Source organism: Lithobates pipiens, unplaced genomic scaffold, assembly GCF_037356315.1.
Source record: "Lithobates pipiens isolate NorthernLeopardFrog02 unplaced genomic scaffold, aLitPip1_a1.2 Scaffold_8, whole genome shotgun sequence".
NCBI lineage: Eukaryota > Metazoa > Chordata > Amphibia > Anura > Ranidae > Lithobates > Lithobates pipiens.
Window position 1 is genome coordinate 76,927,529 of NW_027507903.1, and position 20,562 is coordinate 76,948,090.

Below are 20,562 nucleotides of genomic sequence, written 5' to 3' on the forward strand. Positions count from 1 at the left end.
CTCCAAAATATAACTCAAACCGCCCTCTACGCTCCCACTCTCAAGCTCCCTTGTCTCCTCCTCTCATGCTCATCTCCAGGATTTCTCCAGAGCCTCTCCCATCTTCTGGAACTCTCTACCTCAACCAGCTATCTCCTACTCTAGCTGCCTTCAGGCAATCCGTGAAAACTCATCTCTTCAGGGAAGCCTATCACACCTCCACCTAATCGTTTACCACTTCCATCAGCTTATTCCCCACAATTACAAACTTTTTTACCACCTTCCCCACCCTATTAGATTGTAAGATCCTCTAAACAGGGCCCTCTTAATCCTCTTGTATTGTAACTGTATCATCTCCCTTTTATATTGTAATGTGCACTATAAAAATTCTGTATAATAATAAAAATATAATAATAATAATAATAGGAGACAAAGTGCTTCAATTGTAATGCCAGAGCAGCAATGCTAAAGGTGTAAGCTAGGAGGCTGAATATCATCTGTTTTGTTTGATAGAAGAGTAATGCTGAATACCCCTGCAAGGGAATCTCATGTTTTGTGTTTTCTGAGCTTTCTTTCTAATAAATTTGGGCAAGAAAAGCTCTCAAAAAGAAGAAAGCGAGTGACTGAGCCCTTAAAATTTATTATCACTTGAAGTGAGTTCTTACAATACTTCAAAGCTAATGATGCAATTTGTGATCCCTAACTTGCTCATGTTTTCCAAAACACTTTAATGTTATGTTATGTTAAAGATTAAAAATGAAAGGAGGACATGGTAGCACCATGTGTATGATAATTCTACAGGGTTATATTAACATCTGTATTTAAACAATCATTGCTATATCATTTGCACCAGAAAATATTTCACTTCCATGTCCAGTACAGTAAGCTGACATGAAAATAAAGAAGGTGATTTCTAAGAAATAAGCCAGGTCCGTTGTATAGCAAGGCCTTTCCTGTAAGGTAGCTTCCCTGCGGTGGGAACTGGTGGTGGAACCTTATCCTCCTTAGTGTTTGGAAAGAAATGGAAGTGCCGTTGTGGCGCCTGTGCAATTTGATTTTGTGTAAAAATACACACCAAATCTGATTTCTACTACATTAAGGAGTTCTCCAGTAAAAAGCAAAAAAGGAAAGAGCAAATAAGCTTTAAGTTTAGAAGACTCAGCATGCTTGCCATTCTCCATACAGAACATTTATGGATAAGCCATGGGAAGGAAAGAAAAAAAATGCAATTGAATAAGATAAAGATGATTTAATATTAAGCTGAAGTGGAAAGCTGGAAGGTAAAATATAAATGGATATGCTTTCGCTTACGAGAAATAAGTGCCATTTGAAACTCAAAATATTATGCTAGCAATTTTAAAGGGGAAAATAGAATTAAAATAAACAGAATATAGTCTGGGGAATATTAAATCAGGAAACTCACTTTCAGCCATTTACCAGTTTATAACACATGGTTTATGTAAATAAATACTAACCTAATAGAGTTTCCTGGGTTCCTAGTAATGATGGCAGAAAGAGACTTACTGGTGGTCATTTACTGTACAATAACATCTCTGTTTACAATCAGTGTTCCTGGTGTGACTATGCTGCAGGTATTATTGATGTAGAGAGAGAAAATATGGAAATAGTCCACCATATACAGAAACTTATCGGTTGCTAGACAACATCGACAACTATTATTTCATGCATTATCAGTCATGATTCCCAATGTACCAAATAAACAATGCCATGTAAATTTTTTTTTTTAAATTAAGGCCCCCAGAAAGCAGATTTTGGAAACTCAATTTTTGGTCTTTTCTCTTGATGACCATGGTTCTTACTCATTAAGACCATGCAAACAATGAACACAATGTGCAAGTAAAGCAACTGTTAGTAATTAGATTAAGCGGGTGGTGTTGCGCTGTTCTACAGAGTAGTAAGATAGGAAAAATAGTGATAAAAATTAGGGAGATGCGTTACTATAATCCGCAGTACTGGTAGAGAGCCAGTAAGTGTAGAGTGCAACAGATATAGTTCTTCAGTATAGGGAAACAAGGAATGTATTTTAATAATACTAGAATAAAGTAAAATTAGAGTATAGATTAAAGTGTAGTAAAAGTTCATATAATACGATCCTGTGCACAAAGATGTATCAGTATCTACACCATTCAATTAAAGTGCTACATAACATCAGAAAAACATATCACTTAGTACAAAAAATGCAAAATCTCATCTGTGCAAATAATGCAAATTTAAACAATAATATATAAAAATCTGTGCAAAAAATCTGTAATAAAGTGCAAAGTGAATGATATCAAAAAAAATAAATGATATAAATATATATACAGTACACTACGGAGGTGTAAAGGTAGTGACACCATGCAAGAAAGAACAATATTCATATGTTCTGTGAACCTAACCTGTGCAAAGTAATGCAAACAACAGTGTAACAGCTGATATATGAATTTCTATCACACAAATAATAGATTAAATTTGTGAAAATCCAACAAAAAATAAAAATAAGTGATAGTCTATTTATCCAAAAAAATCTTCTATATATAAATCGGCATATAAATATATTAACGTTCGGCCATGCATATAGTGCAGATCTTCCAAAGTGCAGGTGCTTCACTGTGCAAGTATTTTAGATGTGCAACAATTCCAAAAAGGTAAAAACATCCACTTCGTGCAAACACACACTAATAGGTAGTGGCCCCTTACCTTGCGGTAAAGAGGTAACCTCATGTACACAAACACTGGATGTATTAGGTTCTTCTCCCCATATCCCTAGATAGTTATCCCAATGGGTCCTTATTTTCCTTTTACGTCTCTCTTCATGTGTTCAGACTAAGAGGAGAGACGTAAAAGAAAACAGCTGAAAACAGAGGTTATGTGATCACTTATAACAATGGGGAAAAGGGTATATATATATATATATATATATATATATATGTAAATTTAGGACATGGTTCCAGTAATCCATGTCCTTAGTCTGCTTGTCTTCAGCAAACTCTTTGCGGGTTTTCTTGTCCATCATCTTCTGGGACGACAGCCATGCAAACCATGTTGATGCAGTGTGCAGTGTATGGTCTGGGCACTGACAGTCTGTCCCCCCACCCCTTCAACCTCTGCAGCAATGCTGGCAGCACTCATACATCTATTTCCCAAAGACAATCTCTGTACATGACGCTGAGCACATGCACTCAACTTCTTTGGTTGACCATGGCGAGGCCTGTTCTGAGTGGAACATGTGCTGTTAAACCGCTGTATGGTCTTGGCCACCATGCTGCAGCTCAGTTGCAGGGTCTTGGCAATCTTCTTATAGCCTAGATCAGTGATGGCGCACCTTGACATCCTATATGTTTAAGAACTACATTTCCCATGATGCTCATGCACTCTGTAGTGTAGTTGAGCATCATGGGAAATGTAGTTCCAAAAACAATCACCATCACTGGCTAAGGCCATCTTTATGTAGAGCAACAATTCTTTTTTTCAGATCCTCAGAGAGTTCTTTGCCATGAGGTGCCATGTTGAACTTCCAGTGACCAGTATGTGAGTTAGAGCGATAACACCAAATTTAACATACCTGCTCCTTGTGCCAGCAGTTTATACATTAATGGCTGTGTGTTGACTTATTTGGAGGGGACAGCAAATTTGCATTGCTTTACAAGCTGTACACTCACTACTTTACATTGTAACAAAGTGCAATTTCTTCAGTGTTGTCACATGAAAACATATAATAAAATATTTACAAAAATATGAGGGGCATACTCACTTTTGTGAGTGGAAATCATCCAAAGATGCTGGTAGGTTAATTGGTCCTGGTAAGTATGAATGTGAGTCAGGGACCTTAGATTGTAATCTCCTTGAGAGCAGTCACCGTGAATGTAATATATATATATATATATATATATATATATATATATATATATATATATGTGTGTGTGTGTGTGTGTGTGTGTGTGTGTGTGTGTGCTGCAAAAATTGACAGCCCTATATACAGTGGGTGCCACAGATTATTTTGTCAATCTCGCCACCCCCCAATACATTGACACCCGCGGCGAGCCCCGTCGTGGGAACAAGCGTCGAGCTATGCCGCTCCAACTGCGAGCGCGAGAAGCACAGCTTGCAGTGGTGATTTCCAGCCCAATCCCATCTTGCTGGAAACACAATATTGGCTGCACCTACTGTAAGTACCTGAAATAAAATGGTAACCCCTGGAATAACACAGTTTCTGTTCTAGACTGGCTGCACTTACTCCTACACTGTATAAATAGAGGGAGATGCCGTTGTCACCCAGGCTGCTCTCCTGATTTAGAATACAAATAGGTCTTCCTCTATTATATGAGGGAAGTTTATAGTTTACAGAAGACAAGAAAAGTTTGATAAAAAGATCAAATATTTGTGTTTTAAGTTTTTAAGTCAGCTTATAGGAAGTGACAAGTACATTTAATTTCTGACAAGATCAACAGGTATTTTATGTACTTTATGAAAGCTTTCTTAAAACAAATATGTTTAACACATCTATCGACTGGTAAGCAAAGATGGGCCAAACACCCCCCCCACCCCCCCCTGTTCGGATTGCACCAGAACTCCCAAACAGAGAAAACGTTCTGACCCAAATGGTAAACCCTATTAAAGTCTAGGGACGCAAACTTGAAAAATCAAAAGTCCCCATTTTGAAGGCTTATATGCAAGTAATTGGCCATAAAAAGGGTATAGGGGTCCGGTGACTGCCTTGGGGGATATGTATTAATGCAATAATAAAAAATTGTTTTTACAGGAGCAGTGATTTTAATGCTGCTTAAAGTGCAACAATAAAAATGAAAAAATTATTTTAATATAGTGTCTGGGGGGCGGGGGGTCCCCTTGGTCTGCCTGTAAAGTTGTGCATCTATAGCAGGGATATGCAATTAGCGGACCTCCAGCTGTTGCAAAACTACAAGTCCCATCATGCCTCTGCCCCTGGGTGTCATGCTTGTGGCTGTCAGAGTCTTGCTATGCCTCCTGGGACTTGTAGTTCTGCAACAGCTGGATGTCCGCTAATTGCATATCTCTGATCTATAGCATATATAGAACATGCTGCAGCAAAAATGACATTTCTAAATAAAAGAAAAAAATTATAAATTGACATTTAAATTGCCAGCAATGGTATTGTATTGAAAAAAATGGTAAAAATAAAAAGATATGGGACCTCCCAGTCCATACGCAGGCCAGGAAAGGGGGGTGAGGGAGCACCCCCCCTTCTGAACCATACGAGGCCACATGCCCTCAACATAGGGGAGCGGGTGCTTTGGGGCAGGAAGGCTTTGCCCACCCCAAAGCACTTTTTCCCCCTGTTGATGGGCACAAGGGCCTCATCCCCACAACCCTGAGCTGTGGTTGTGGGGGTCTGTGGACAGGGGGCTTATTGGAATCTGGAAGCCCCCATTAACAAGGGTGCCCCCAGATCTCAGCCCCACATAGTATCCCTACCCATTCACCAAAAAATGTATCAAAAAGTAATAAAAACACAGAGAACGTTTTTGAAAATAAGTTTATTAAAAAATAAAAAAACAGTATCTCCGATTCATCTTCAATCACGAGGCACGTCGCACCGCCAGACCCGAAAATGAAAAAAATAGCTCTACAGTCAACTAAGGATAATGCCTGGCTTGCTGTTTGACAGTTCTTATATAGGTAAGGTTGGGGCCACCTGGCGATATCACCTGGTCGCACCACCACCCCCTTGTGATGTCACCGTCCCAGCATACCCTGGTCAGTGAAGTCACAAGGGGATGGTACCACCAGGTGACATTGCCTGGTGGCAAGCCCATTGACAGCTGCTAATGTGGAAGCTCATTGACAGCTGATGACTCATCGATTTTTAGGGACGCCGTGGCCGGCTTCCTGGCCTGCTCCTTAACAACCAGCTATTCACTACGCTGAGCTTAGAATGCACTGCGCAGTGCATAGTGCATTGTAGGGTGTCTGCCAGGGCAAACACATGCCGAACGCCTGCAAATTCGAATAGGCGAACAGTCGATGTTCAGGCCAAACTTCTGCTTGGCCCGAATCGTTCACTCAACTCTACTGGTAAGCTGCATTTTAAAATGGTTGTTCTTCGAGTTCAGTGATCCTTCAAAGTGCACCTCTCTGTAAAACTTTTTTATAGTTTTGGATAGCGTGGGAAAGGACTGGATCTTCTGTCAAGTATCTGTCACTGGTGGAAAGACTTGCCACTACTTTTAGACACCTATTCGAGGGCAGCTGTCTATAATAATAGGAACCCCACTACCATTTGAAGATTTCTTCTAATGTCCTTTTGCATCTCTGTGAAAGGAAGTGACAGGAAGTTTTCCTAACGGTATACATAGTACAACAAAATAATGTGACACTAGTTTTAACCCTTCCCTATTGTATTCAAAGTTTAAAAAATAGTTTTGAGTATAAACACACTTTACCAGTTTAAAAAACCTCCTACAGTAACACAAAAGAAGGATTTTGTCTCTGAGAGATTTTTCCATTGTCTTGATTAAAAATCATCCATGCAGTGCTTGGCTAAGGGTACATATTGTATTTCCCAATGCACCAATTTGCAGCTGTGTTTTGGTGATTGCTGTGGGCTTCCTGTGTGTAGTTGTAGAAATACTGTACGTCTAAATAGTTTTTGAGTACTTGCAGGCTCACAAGTTAAAAAACAAGATTTATTTTTTTAATCATTCAAAGTTTTGTCCTAATTTTTTTTCCTAAGTATATATTCCACTTACAGTATACGGTATGTAAGAAGTAGTAACAGTTTAGATTTAATGGATCCATCTAAAAAAGATTATATCAGATTGAACTAATTCATGTGATTTTAATGATTCCTGATGTTTCAATAGGGTTTTTTATTAAAAATGTAACAGAATAGTGCAACAGTAAGTGTTTGTTTTTTTGTTTTTTTCGGTATCATCTATCTATGTGAAGCTACAGTACTTCAAAGAGAGCTTGGTGCTGTGCTGCCAGCATTGATCTGCTCCATGTTATACTCGAATAAAGCTCAACTGCAATATCGGAGAACACTACAGCAACAAATCAGTGACTTAGTCAGAGAAGGCAAGAAAATAAAACAGAAAAAAAAAGGTTAGTGGCTTTCTTTAACTAGCTAAATTAGTATTAAATGCTCATTCATAATTCCCTCTAGTCCCACTTTATTGGGCATACTCTTCAAATTTATAGTAATTTTGCTCCAAAACATTTTTTTTTTTTACGTTTTTAAAAGTTGCCATTATTTTTCTTTCCCAGCTGTATCACCAAACTTCCAGTTTAAAAGCATGCACTGTACACATTGTACAATCTTTACCTGGCTATATGCTAAAGGACTAAATATCCCATATACAAGCCAGCATTTCAGCATGTCAGTTATGATACCACATTCGATTTCATAGCTCATGGGTGTAAAAACAGTGGAAGTTCAACTGAAAATGGATGTTCCTCTTTTCCTCGTCCTCCTTCCCTGCTTTTTTTTTTTCCGGGATCGGGTACCTACTTCTAACAGGTACCCGCTCCCACTTCTGCTCTGCTTGCTTTAGCAAGAAGAGCAGAAGTTTAACTCCCCCTTCCCTGTCCACAACCTCCTAGGACACATCACATGTCCTAGGAGATTGCGGGATCATTCAGAAAGTACAATGCATCTTGCACATGCACAATGGTTAGCCAGCTGTGAGACACAACCAGCTTCCTACAGTCAAGATGGCTAAAAGACCTGAAGATTGGTGAAGAATCAGCCTGGGTGAGTACAGCACTGGATCCCCAGCTGGTAGCTGTTGACTTTTTTAAAGATTGATGATCCTCTTTGAATATCTTAAAGTGTGAAACAAATAGTTATGTTGACCTTGATGTTCTAATGATAAAACACCAATACAATTTTTTATAGAATTCCATAAATTCAACTTACTTATCGTAGGAGAATTGTTAAACACTTGCGCTGATTGCTCATAGGGCTCACATTGTAAAGGTAGTTGTAACTGTCCATAATCGACTGTACAGACTGGTTGAGATGTTATCGCTGTTTGTCTCAATGCTTCCATCCATCTTTTGATTTCGGCCAGTAAAACTGCTTGCATTGCTTCTGTTACCTAGAATGCAAAAATAATAACAAGTTACTGTCTGCACTACTTTAAAAAAAACATGTTGTCCAAATAGGACAGGGGTACTTTGCTGTCATCTGTCTCACATGTACATTACTATAAATTTAAGCTGCCAAATAGTTCAAAATGCAACAAAAAAATATAGAACACCTGGAGCGCTGAGAGTCTAGTGGGCCAAGTAGAGTACTCTGATGAGGAGTAATCAGATTAGTGGATCGGACCCAGTGCAGCCAGCACAGCATGGAAAGAGATGCAACAGTCAAAGAAAAAACACAAAATGCAGCGCTCTGAAAGAATGATCAAATAAATTCCAACATAGTACCGTATGCATAAACAATGATATTTATTTCATTAAGTTAAATAAAGGGTTGAACAGTCGAAGTTTAAAATAATTGTTAGTGAATGTTACCAGTGACCTCAGAGTGGATAAGAGGGAAACAATCATCCTGGAGGCTTGCCTGGAGATGGTTTGAACATCGATCACCATCCAAGGAAATGGAGAGGAGAAAATTCAGTTCCCAGAGGGGGAGCATACTGGCTGCTGGCAAAACCTGCCAGCTCCAGGTGGGAACAACCAAGCCGAGCAGGGTCGATATTCTGAGCATGTCTATGCACCTTCTGTGACATCACTGCTGTACCAGAGATGAAGAGGAAAGGTGTCCTGAAGTCAGTTGTGTAAGCGTCCACTGTTCTGTTGCCATGACTTACATGTTTTGCACGTATGCGCTTTGTCAAAATCACTGGTGACTTTAACAAAGCGCATGTGTGCAAAACATGTAAGTCACGGCAACAGAATGGGTCTGTACATGCCATGCATTCCGTCCTGAATTAGCAATCCAAGTTAATATGTGTTGGTCTTATACATTGGCAATGACACCATGACAAGATGATTATCATCAGAAATGTTACGGACATGCTGGTGAGCTCACCAAGACTCTGACAGCTTCCACGCTCTTTTGTTATTGTGAAATCATACCTCTCTTTAATTAGGCTGAATTATGAAGCAAGATTATTCCATATGTGGTAAACATATTTATCTGTCTGCAGAATTGTCTCTCGAACTATAACTGGCCGAACCCCCCCCAACACCACTTCTTCCTCTCCCTTTCAGCTAGCTTTCCTTCTTTGGAAAGTACTACTATCTTTAAAGTGAGAATGGGAACAGAAACGCATCAATGGGGATGCATTTTTAGGTGGGAAATGTTGTTTTTGAAGAGCTGTGCAAATGACTGCAGTAAAAGGCACAGCTCGAAGCTTCTGAGTGGTAATTTGGGCTATCATTTAATGGAAAAGAGGTATAAGAAAAAAATATATATCATTTTAAGAAAATGAGGTGTTACAATACTCTACGCTGGATTAGTTGTTAAGTTTAACTTAGATTGTTTAGTGACACTTACTACGGGAATTACATATTGTTATTTGTATTTCACAGTGGGAAATTTAGCCCCAACAAGCATGCTATAATAAATATATGTATGTACATAAATGTTTAAAACATTCTTCTTTCTAGCCTTTTGTTTTGCAAAACAGGTCTAGCACACAATTTGGTAGTGAACAAAATTTTTTTTTCTGAATTAGTTTTACAACCAGGACTGATCATCGCCACACAATAATGCCCAGAGTGCCATTTGAGTGATGCAAATTAATTAAAACAATATATTTGTATTTAACATTGGAAGTTCTTACTTGTATCGTTTGATCCTTCCAAGTAGATACTATTTTCATTAATGCAGTGTTTTCTGGATCAGTGGAACTGGACCCATTCTTATCTTTTAGTGGATAGACAAAAAAAAAACATGCATTGACTTAAGCTAATAAAATTGCATAACATTTATTCATTCTTTAACAGTTTAGGAAGTTTAGAAAAACTGGAGCTTGATTTATTTAACATTTTTGTCATTTGGTAAACTCACCATGTAGTATCTCTGTAGTAAATGCAGGAAATGATGAAGTAAAATGTTCAGAACTTCTCCATTTGCCACGTAAAGCCTCCATTTTTTCCATGCTGTAAGACCATATATAGATATGAACATATGAGCTTGGAGGAAACTTTAGGTCCTTGGATCCAGTTACAAGACTGAGCCTTTGTAATCAAATTGTAATTACCCATCACTGTGTGCCTGACCTTCCCTGACATGTAGGCATTTTTGCAACTTGTATGATAATGTTACTTAAACAAGTCTATAGCCAGCATCCTTTAAATTTTCAATGATAATATTTCAGTACAGAAAGCCTCATGCACATAAGGTGAGTATGCCTTCTGTAAGGGTGAAAATGTTCTTCGAGATTAGGTTATTAGTTAGGCTAGATTAGTGACAGAGTGAAAGGTTAGAAGAATAAGGTTAAGTGGTAGGGTTATGGTTAGAGTCTAGGGCAGTGATGGCGAACCTTGGCACCCCAGATGTTTTGGAACTACATTTCCCATGATGCTCTGGCACTCTGCAGTGTACTGGAGCATCATGGGAAATGTAGTTCCAAAACATCTGGGGTGCCAAGGTTCGCCATCACTGGTCTAGGGGGTAACATGATTGTATTAAATATAAGGTTATAAATGATTTGTTGAGAACTATATTTAAGGGTTTGGCTATTGTTGGGATTATGATGGAGTTAAAGTGTTAAAGGAGAAGTTCAGTCAAAGCTTGTTTGGCTGTACTTCTCCTGTGGATCACAGGAGCGCATTTCGTTCTGCACTCCTGTGACCTGTTTTTAGCAGACATTGGGCTAAAGCCCGCAGTCAGCTGCCATCACCGAGCTGGTCCAGGCTAGGTAAAGATTGAGACCATATAATTGGGATCCACCCAGAAGCCTGGACCAGCCACTCCACCCCCTCCAGAAAGCGCCGGAGGGGCAGAGCATACAGCGGTGACTGACAGTCACCACTCTCTGCTCAGAGTGGCAAGGAGAACTGAGAGTTCAGAGGAAGACACAGCAGAGAACAGATACAGCATTGATACTACATCCACCTAGGTAAGTATGATTAAAAAAAAATAAGTCCACATTGAAGCTAAACAGTAATGCCTGATTCAGGGCTCTGAACTGAACTACAATGATAAGATCATCTACTTGCTCTCTGCTTCTGTGGGCATGCCTGTGCAAAGCAAAAGTGCCCAGACATGCTCAGAGCTCCTCTGTCCTCTGTGTTTTATATCTGTCAAGTATTCATGGTTAGAAATCAGGTGAAGAAATATGTGTTACTTTTTGGGTTATGTAAAGGGTTGTGGTTAAAGCATAATTAACGGCAAAACTTGTGGTTAGAACCCCTCTAAGGTTTTTATTGCTGTCTCTGCCATCATCAGGGAAAGTCACTCTCTCTCTATTTGTTTGTCCTGTTTTCTGTTATCCCTGAAAGTGAAAGAAAAATAAAATCCCACATTTTGGGTTGTCACACAAACAGAAATAGAGGGGAAATCCTGCAATGGGAACACTGCTGACCGTGGTGATGGCCAGAGATTTCCTCACTTTGGAGGGATTACCTCTCACTTCCTGTTTTGGTTCTGGGACAGGAGGCAAAGGGAACTCTCCTCAATGAGACTCAAATGGCAAAAAAACTGAAAGGGGTATAATGCTACCTTACCTTTATCCAAAATGAAGAAAATGGTGGCCTTTACTATCACGTTAAAGTGGTTCTAAAGCCTGAACTTTTTTTTTCCCTAATATATTCACTGCATTAAGTTAAAAAATGCCCACTGACTATGCCCCTCCCTGCTCCCTAAGCACTTACCTGACTCTTCCCACCGATCCAGCACTGTCCCCAGCTGCAGCACTGCTCAGGAAGAGACACAAGCAGCAGCAGTTATACTTACCTGCTGTGTGTGTCTATGGGAACACACAGCAGGCAAGTATAACATTTTTATTTTTATTAAAAAAAAGCCATTAATATCACTTTAACTTTTTGTGTCTTCATAACAACTATGGATAAATCAGAGTTCCGGAACACTTAGGGGAAACCTCAAAAACCTCAATAGTACATTGCTGGCCTCAGGGGCGGCCCATCCCATGCCACCCCCACATGGTTTCCCGATTGGTTTAAAGTTTAGGAGATCCTATTTGATGCCTAGGAGGAGGGGGATGCACGACAGAAGGTTCAGTGATCCACACCACAGGGGGAGGAAGAAAGCCACTGGACACGCTGCCTGCCTGCTTCCTAGATGAGGTAAGTGCAGAACTTTGAAGTCCCTCTGCCCTGGCTGTCCCCCCCCCCCCCCCCAAAGAAAAAAAACACCAGCCGCCACTGGCTGGGCTTCTAGCTTTAAGAACAAATGTACCTTCTTTTATTAGCTATACACATTTTATTGGACCTGTTATATTAATTGTGCAAATTTTATTTACATAAAAATGCATGCAAAAATCTGTAAAATATCATACTAAATAATCATTTTTTTTATCTAGATACCCACAATTTCAGACAGTGGTTTAGACTGTACTGTTCATAATGCTTATCTTAATGCATTTTTTGATGCAGAGGTGCATGAACGCTTGGATAAAGAACCACTCATCTAATTCTGCTACCTCATGAAAAAAGCTGTTACAAGAATAAATAAAGATCATTTAATAATGCATCTAAACTGAAAGGACATTTTGTGCTTGGGCTTTGCTGTTTGGTTGTGTTTTGTAAAAAATGTTGCATAATAAAAATGCACAGGATTATTTAAAGCTACAATAACACACAAAATTTTTCCATAGGAAAAATCCCAGGTATGAATAATGCCTTAAGCCCCATACACACGATCAGAAATTCTGCCAGCAAAAGTTGAATGTGAGCTTTTGGTCAGACATTCCGACCGTGTGTATGCTCCATCTGACTTTTGCTGGCAGAATTCCAGCCAGCAAAAGATTGAGAGCAGGTTCTCTATTTTTTGTTCAGAAAAAGTTCCGATCAGAAATTACGATCGTCTGTACAAATTCCGATGCACAAAATTCCTATACACGCTCGGAAACAATTCGACACATGCTCGGAAGCATTGAACTTCATTTTCCCGGCTTGCCATAGTGTTGTACGTCACCGCGTTCTTGACGGACAAAAGTTCAGAGAACTTTTGTGTGACCGTGTGTATGCAAGCCAAGCTTGAGCGGAATTCCGTCAGAAAAACCATCCAATTTAGAGGAGGGGCAATGGGGGTGGAAATCTGCTCATGTGTACTGGGCATAACATGTTTCTTTCTTTGATCATTCAGGAGTAAATATCACATATAATAGCAATTTGTTCCTTAACATGTTATACTGATGCATCAATCTCTTCATATCTTTGTGATGGCAAAGTCCCATTACAAAAGGAGCAGAAAAAAGCTCACTGTGTTTTTTATAGTTCCCCTGCATGTGGCTTGGTATTCAAAGTTAAGACAGCTTGATTTCTCTAAGAGAATGTAAGCCCTTGTACGCACGGTCAGAGATTCTGACAGAATGTGTCCTGTCGGACCGTTTTGTCGGATAATCCGACTGTGTGTGGTCTGCATCGGACTGTTTCCATTGGAGTATCCGACAGACCAAGTTTTCCAACTTGTCCGTAAAATTTTCCGACAAAATGCTCCGATCGGACATACTCCGATCATGTATAGCCTACTTCGACGGACAAAGTGCCACGCATGCTCAGATCAAATTCCTAGACCAAAGCTATTGGCTACTAGCCTGAACGTAGTCCTGTCGTAACGAAATAACGTCATCACGTTATGTACAATTGGATTTTCCAACAACTTTGCCCGACCGTGTGTATGCAACAGTTTCGGACATAATCCGTCAGACAAAATACAACGGATTTGGTTGTCAGAATGTCCGACCGTGTGTACAGGGGCTTATAGTTTCTCTATCTATTAAGAAAATCAACCCTATTGACTTCTTATGACTATCTACCCCTTTTCTTGAAAGGTTGATGTGATCTAGTAGTTAGAAGACCATTCAGCATTCCTTGGAAAAAAGTACCAGTATTTAATGTACTTACTAAAAGGTGCAAAGTCCAACTTTTAGCACATACTGCTAAATACAAAATCACCTTTTCAAAATATTTTACCTGCCAGACTGGTTAAATTTTGAGCCATCCATCCGAAGAGTTTTACTGACACATAACAGTTTCTTGAGAAAATGTAAAAGGGGATCCAAACCTATCATGTCTGAAATGTGGTTTTCTAGTTGATCTTTTTTGTTTTTTTGTTTTTGTGTCACTAAGGAGTATTTTGCTGAAAGTTCATTCACTTTCTTTGACAGTAGATTATGTGAAAATTCTCCAGTTGTTTCATTGTTTGTTTGATTCCATCCAGGTAGCATTAAACATACATGATCCACATCTGATATGAGTCCAAAAGTAATAGATCCTTGCAGCTTTAGGATGTCCAAGTGTTTAACACAAAAGTTGTCCAGTTCCTTATCTATACCCCAAGGGAAAAAACAGGAAAGTAGAAGTTTTGCAGCATCCGTAACCATATTTACATCTATTTTTCCAGACATCTGGGTCTTGTTCTTTTTTGTACTTTTGAATTTCTTATGTCTTTTTATGCCACCAATTTCTTCTAAAGGTCGGGTGAAGATTTCCTTGACAACAATGTCTGAAACTGGACCATCCATCTGATACAATGACCCAGCAGTTTTATTTCTTTTAAGCGTTAGTGGTCTTTTTTCTGAGGAACTTTTTGCTGCTTTCAGTGCATCATAGCTGTGAAAAGAGTTTGCTGACTTCAGGCCACTGGCTTGAGAAGATTGTAAAAGTTCTAAAACTTGTTCCAAGTCAAACAAAAGCAGATGAAGACTGACATTATGCATAGATCTCACTGGTAGAACGTTGAAGGGGTTGGGAGAGTAACTGGAATCAACAATCTAGAATCAAAATACGGTAATCATTTAATGGTAATTGTGTAAAATTTCATTCTAGTTTATCGCATTAAAAAACAAAATTAGTGAAATAAATAATCAAATAATGACAACGTCTAGTATTTACGAAATCTCTCTCATAATTCTTCTATATGTTAAGCTAAATGTACTTTGGTGTCAGGAGCAACCAAAATGATAATACCTGCTTTCAGGTACAAAAAAAATTGATTATTCTAAGGAATCACTAGATCTGCTATGTTTTTAACCACTTATGGACCGCCCTATAGCAGATATACTGCCACAGGGTGGCTGTTCTGTGCAGAATCACATATATATACGTGATTCTGCACTTCCACCTAGAGGGCACGCACCACCGACGGGCTGCTTCTGCTGTAATTACTCACAGCAAAAAACGATCTGTGGGTGCCAGAGGACATCCATTGCCCAGCACCCGCAGATCGTCTTCTGCTGCGAATAATCACAGCTGAAGCAACCCGCTGGTGGTGTGTGTGTGTGCCCCCTTGGCCAGAAGTGCAGAATGGATGTCCTCTGGCACCCACCAATCGTTGGACAGAGACATGGAACAGAGATTTGAGTGCCACAAGAAAAATACAAACAATAAATATGTAACGTGCCACGTGCTTAAAGGCAGTAAAAACCTCAATTGGTTAAATCATATAAACATGACTAAAAAATATAAGTAAAAAGAAATACAAAAAGAACAGTATTAAAAATTGAATAATAGTCTCAGAAAATGTCCTTATTTGATAACAAAAACAGTGAATACACAAAATTTTAAATTCCTCTGATATTCTGTGCAAATAGCAATGTAAACTGTGACTTTTCTTCCGTGCAACTATAGCAAACTAACCCGTGAATAATGTTCAGTACAAATATAGCAGTATAAACGGTGACTTTTCTTCCGTTCAAGTGTAGAAAACTAGAAGGTGGATAATCTTCAGTGCAGATATAGCAATGTAAACGGTGACTTTTCTTCAGTGGAAGAACACCTCAATGAGAGGTGGCCCCTTACCTTACCACTGTAAGGTAACAATGTGTATATAAAGCAAATGCAGATCCCCAATCCCACAGTGGGTCCCTCTGCTGGTTTCCTATCAATGGCGTAATGTGGGGCCCATCTAAACAGCCTTGTGTCCTGGTCAATGGTTTAGGATGATGTATATGCGCAAGGATAAATGACGTGGAAAGTTCTCCCAGATAGGTACATATATGGAGGAAAAAAAAAGGGATCCCAGATAGTGTAGTATGTAAAATATAAGCTTTTTATTTAATAGATCCAATTGCAGTGCTCACATTCAAAAATAAGATAAAATGCAAAACACCACAAGCAGCGAGCTCGCTCACTGATGTCACTTCCGATGCTTGTCTGTCTGCTGCAGAGGATTAGGGGAGTGGAGAGGATTTGTTCCAGGATGGAAAGGACCGGGGCGTATGTACATGGGTTATAATTGCAGCGTATAAAGGAGGGGCAGTGCGGGTGGCATATAAAGCAACCAACCCCCTCCGTTTTCCTCCTGCAGTCTTTCAGTGGCTGCAGGAGGAAAATGGATGGGATTGGTTCTTCTATATGTTGCCCCCACCGCCCCTACTATCCAGCTCCTGCTGCCCCCAGGCCCCTGTGTACTCCACTAGGTCTCCCGCCAGCTGCTGTGGGGGATGTGTCAGGATGGAGAGCGGGGAAAGGGCTGGTAAATGTGTAATTTACCAGCCCTTTACTTATCTTAATGATTAGAATCAGTGATTTACACCAATCACTGTTCATTCATAACTGAGGCATAATAAACTGTTTTTACTATGCTTCTAATGAAGGGAAAGCTCTGTACAGAGCAATTCCTGTCCATTCATTCTGTGCAGCTGAGACTGCCAATATGGAGATTGAGGGCTGTGTCCTCAGTCTCCTTTCTCTGTTTGTACCCCTGATATTACACCAAAGCCCCCAACGGGACTCCTAAAAAAAAATAAAAAATAAAGAATATCACTGCTTTCCCCAGCCTGTGTGGCCTTTCCACATATCTAGACTCACTCTTTATCATGTCACACTGGAAATATGACATGCAGATATTTTGCAACACATTGTACATTTTTTTGTCACTCAGCAGTTATTTCTTTTTTAACTTAAAGCTCATGTCACGGTTTAGCCTGCAGTCTCCTACCTGTGTAATTCTTAACTCCTTGGTGCAGTGGTTCTGCTAGACCAATGATTATATTCACGTGTGTTTGGCTTCTGTGCTCACCTATGGGCTTCACCTGCTGCACTTTGGGTTTATATTTCCTTCCTTTCTGTCTCTTCCTGGCCCATTGCCTAGTTTACTTTTTTATATAAGACATGCTCAGTGCAGCCCACGTTGACTGAGCAACTTCCTGGTTTTCTGAGCTCCTGTTCATCTAGTGTTTTGTGCATTCAGTATCTGACTTCCCATGTACTGACCACAGCTTTGCCTCTGTCTGTGCTTGTCTGCTGCCCACCCTGACCTTGGCTTGTTTCCCAGGTCCTCTCTTGCCATCTGTACTCTGCATACGTGAGTGGTCTCAGTATCGTCAGCTGGGTGTACCTGGGGGGCCCAACCTGGTTCCAGCTTGTTACAAGCTTATCCCCATTATCGGGGGCCTAGTGAAGAAGAAGGCTGGGCTGAGGCTTAGTCTCAGTGCTCTGGGGAACCCTGGTTTGGCATTCTACAAGGGCTTACTACCACAGACACCTGACAGCTCAACCTAAGCTTCAGGTTAATACAAGTATCAGCTGAATACATTTCAGTTGCATAAACATTTGACATGTATTTAGCTGGTTTAAACTGTGCATCCAGAATTGTACACAGCTCTGAGCACTGAGACAGCACACTAAGTATGGTGACCTAACTTATCTCTGCTAAAGTTAAGAAATAAAGCTAGATCAGCTCCTTACTAGGGATGGGCCAAACTTCACTGGAATTGGTTTAAGCAGGGTTTAGCGAACTTTACAGAAGTTTAGATGCTGAACTCGAACCGCCACTGAAATCAATGGGAGACAAATGTGTCAAATCAAAATTGTCAATTTTTTGAGCTAATAGGCAAAGGGTGTAAGGTGCGCCCCTCCTTGTTCTGCTCGAGCTCGATTTTAGTGGTCACTGGAAAGCCCTTTCAATCGATTGGGTAAATCAAGACAACCACGCACAATTGAATGGATTATCATGAATACGATTTATTATTTCCTGTATAAAGCATTTAATACATTTCAGGCATTGCACAAAGACAGAGGGAATTCCTCTTGTCAGCCAATCAAATTACATAAGACACAATGGGTTAGGCCAATGTTCCACTACGCCCTAAAATGTTCTAAGTCTGCACAACTTAAATGTCAGCTGCGACCGCAAGCGCGTCCTGTTTTTCGCGAATTTGCACTTCAGAAGAAACTTGCAAAGCTTTGCATATGAAGCTGTTTCCAATCATTTCTATCAAATATATATATATATATATATATATATATATATATATATATATATATATATATATATATATTGTGACAGAGCGAGGCTCTGTCCTTATGAAATCGGAGGAAAAAGAGACAGAGTTTGCATATCTCCAGCCCTGTGTCCAGGTCTTGATAATAATGAGCAGGGTGTGTGCCCAGCTGCACACAGGCCATATAATGAAGGGCTGTTGGGAATGGAGTGTGGAGGATGGTGGAGTAGCTTGCTGCTGTGCATGTCCAAAGAGCCCAAAGCTGTGTGCGTTGAAGGGTTGAAGCTGTGTGTGTCCAAAGAGCCCAAAGCTGTGTGCGTTGAAGGGTTGAAGCTGTGTGCGTCCAAAGAGCCCAAAGCTGTGTGCGTTGAAGGGTTGAAGCTGTGTGCGTCCAAGGAGTCAAAAGCTGTGTGTTGAAGGGCTTGAAGCTGTGTGCGTCCAAGGAGCCTAAGACTGTGTGTATCCAAGCAGCTCATTTGAGGGGCAAGTACTTATAGCAGCACTACTGCTGAAAAGTAGCCAGGTGGGCTAGCATTTTTCATTTGGATTGTGTGTATTTAATTTAAGATTGGACCCCTGCGTGGGATTCCTGGATGGACTATTTTGTTTTTCCTTTTAATAAACGTGGGCTACCAGGCCCTTAACTATAAACGCCTGCCTGATGTGGACTGAAAAATGCCTCTAACCACTTGAGCTAAACACCCCAATGTCACAAGTGGTGCTCGAATGCGGGCACAAGACGGTGGAATCCGGGTCCCTGCCCTACAGTAAGTTCAAGTCAGGAACTATTGGCTGTGTGTGGAAGTGCAGCCAGGCAAAAGGCATTGCGTGTTGCAGGTGGTGTACCTGTGAATGAAAAGTCACATTTTTTTTTTTTCTTGCTATGAAATGTGTTTGTGTGCATGAGACAGCACAATCAGTGTGTGCAATGTGCAGGTGAGGAAAGCTTGCATGAAGAGAAAAGCAACTTGCTTTAAAAGAGACACTTTCATTTTCCTGGACTGTTTAAAGTTGTTCTGAAGTCTCTAAGTATGGGGCGGTCAAAGCTCCTAAAAGAGGCAAGGTTTGCTGAAATGAGAGACAGAGCTCTGTGGTTGGAGGGGTTGTTACCGCCCGAACGAGCCCCATACATACCTGATCAGAGTGTATCAAGGAGAAAAAGGGGCTGGGGTTGTCCCTAGCAACACTGGTGCAATGAGTGCACAGGTGACTGCTGTTATGGAGAGTCCACCAGCATTTGAATCTGCAGTGGATTTGTGCAAGCGGCATTTAGCAGCACTGAACCAAGCTACAGAGGAAAGGAAGCCAACCCTCAGTGCAAGGGGAAAGCCGCTGGATGTCCATAACTGGAAGAGGGCTGTTGTTGCCCCTGGCAAAGCTGATGCAGTTAAAACAGCTATTGTGAAAGATGTGAATTTGTCACAGCATGAGACGGGATCCAGCAGAGAGAAGCCCATGCTATATGCAAGGAGCGAGGCTGATCAAAGGCTGAGGATGAGAGTGGTTGCCCATAGCAACACAGAGGAAGCCAGTCGGGCTGTCTCTGTACCATGGGCTATGTCTAATAAGGATCGTGGAAAGTGGCTTAAGGAGGAGCCAATTTATCATGTTGGAGAGAGCCAGCAAAGTTCAGCTGGAAGAGTGCCATCTCCCTTGGCAACAGGAGATGGAGTGTTAACCGGAAGGAGGAGCTACAGTGGAGATGTGGAACGGTGTCCCACTAAAGATATGTGCAGAAATGTACCATGCCTGGAATGTGGTCAACTGGGGCATGGTATTTTTTCTTGTCCCAGGTTATGGAACATGCCTGGAGATGTGGTTACTGGGCAGAAGTCTTTGTCCGCAAGCCCAGATTTTTGTGCAAACATGTTGTCAGTCACCTCTGGCAACAGTGAGGAAGTACCTGTTGTGCTTGCAGGGGGTGCTAAGGAGTCAGAAGTGGCTGCTGCAGTTTCGTTCCATGGCCACCAGGGAGAGTTGGCCAGTAAAAGCGCGATAAAGGAGAGACCACGTACTCAAATGAAGCCAGAGTTACTTGCTACAGATTATGGTAAGACTGTTGCAGTTTGTGGGACTGATCCCAGTGAAGTGGGAGTATATCCGGCTGGAAGATCAGCAGAAGGTGTAAAAATGGACTTGCTGCAGTGTGCTACCCTGAGTAGTGGGGAGACACAGGTTGAATCTCAACCTGCAGCAAGGTTAAGAACTCAAAAAGACTGGACTCTGTGTGTGCCTG

General features: G+C 40.7%; 1 protein-coding gene across 4 annotated transcripts in view; it reads right to left on the reverse strand.

Moving 5' to 3' along the window:
• The window catches only part of WDR72 (WD repeat domain 72), a 451,594-nt gene that overhangs the window by 147,789 nt on the left and 283,243 nt on the right, over positions 1-20,562 (reverse strand). For all 4 annotated transcript variants that reach the window (XM_077473505.1, XM_077473507.1, XM_077473506.1 and 1 more), the window contains exons 15-18: positions 14,074-14,873; positions 9,983-10,074; positions 9,756-9,838; positions 7,877-8,057 (exon numbers count right to left, since the gene is read on the reverse strand). In XM_077473505.1, coding sequence (XP_077329631.1) covers positions 7,877-8,057; positions 9,756-9,838; positions 9,983-10,074; positions 14,074-14,873 — 1,156 coding nt within the window. The remainder of the gene's footprint in view (positions 1-7,876; positions 8,058-9,755; positions 9,839-9,982; positions 10,075-14,073; positions 14,874-20,562) is intronic.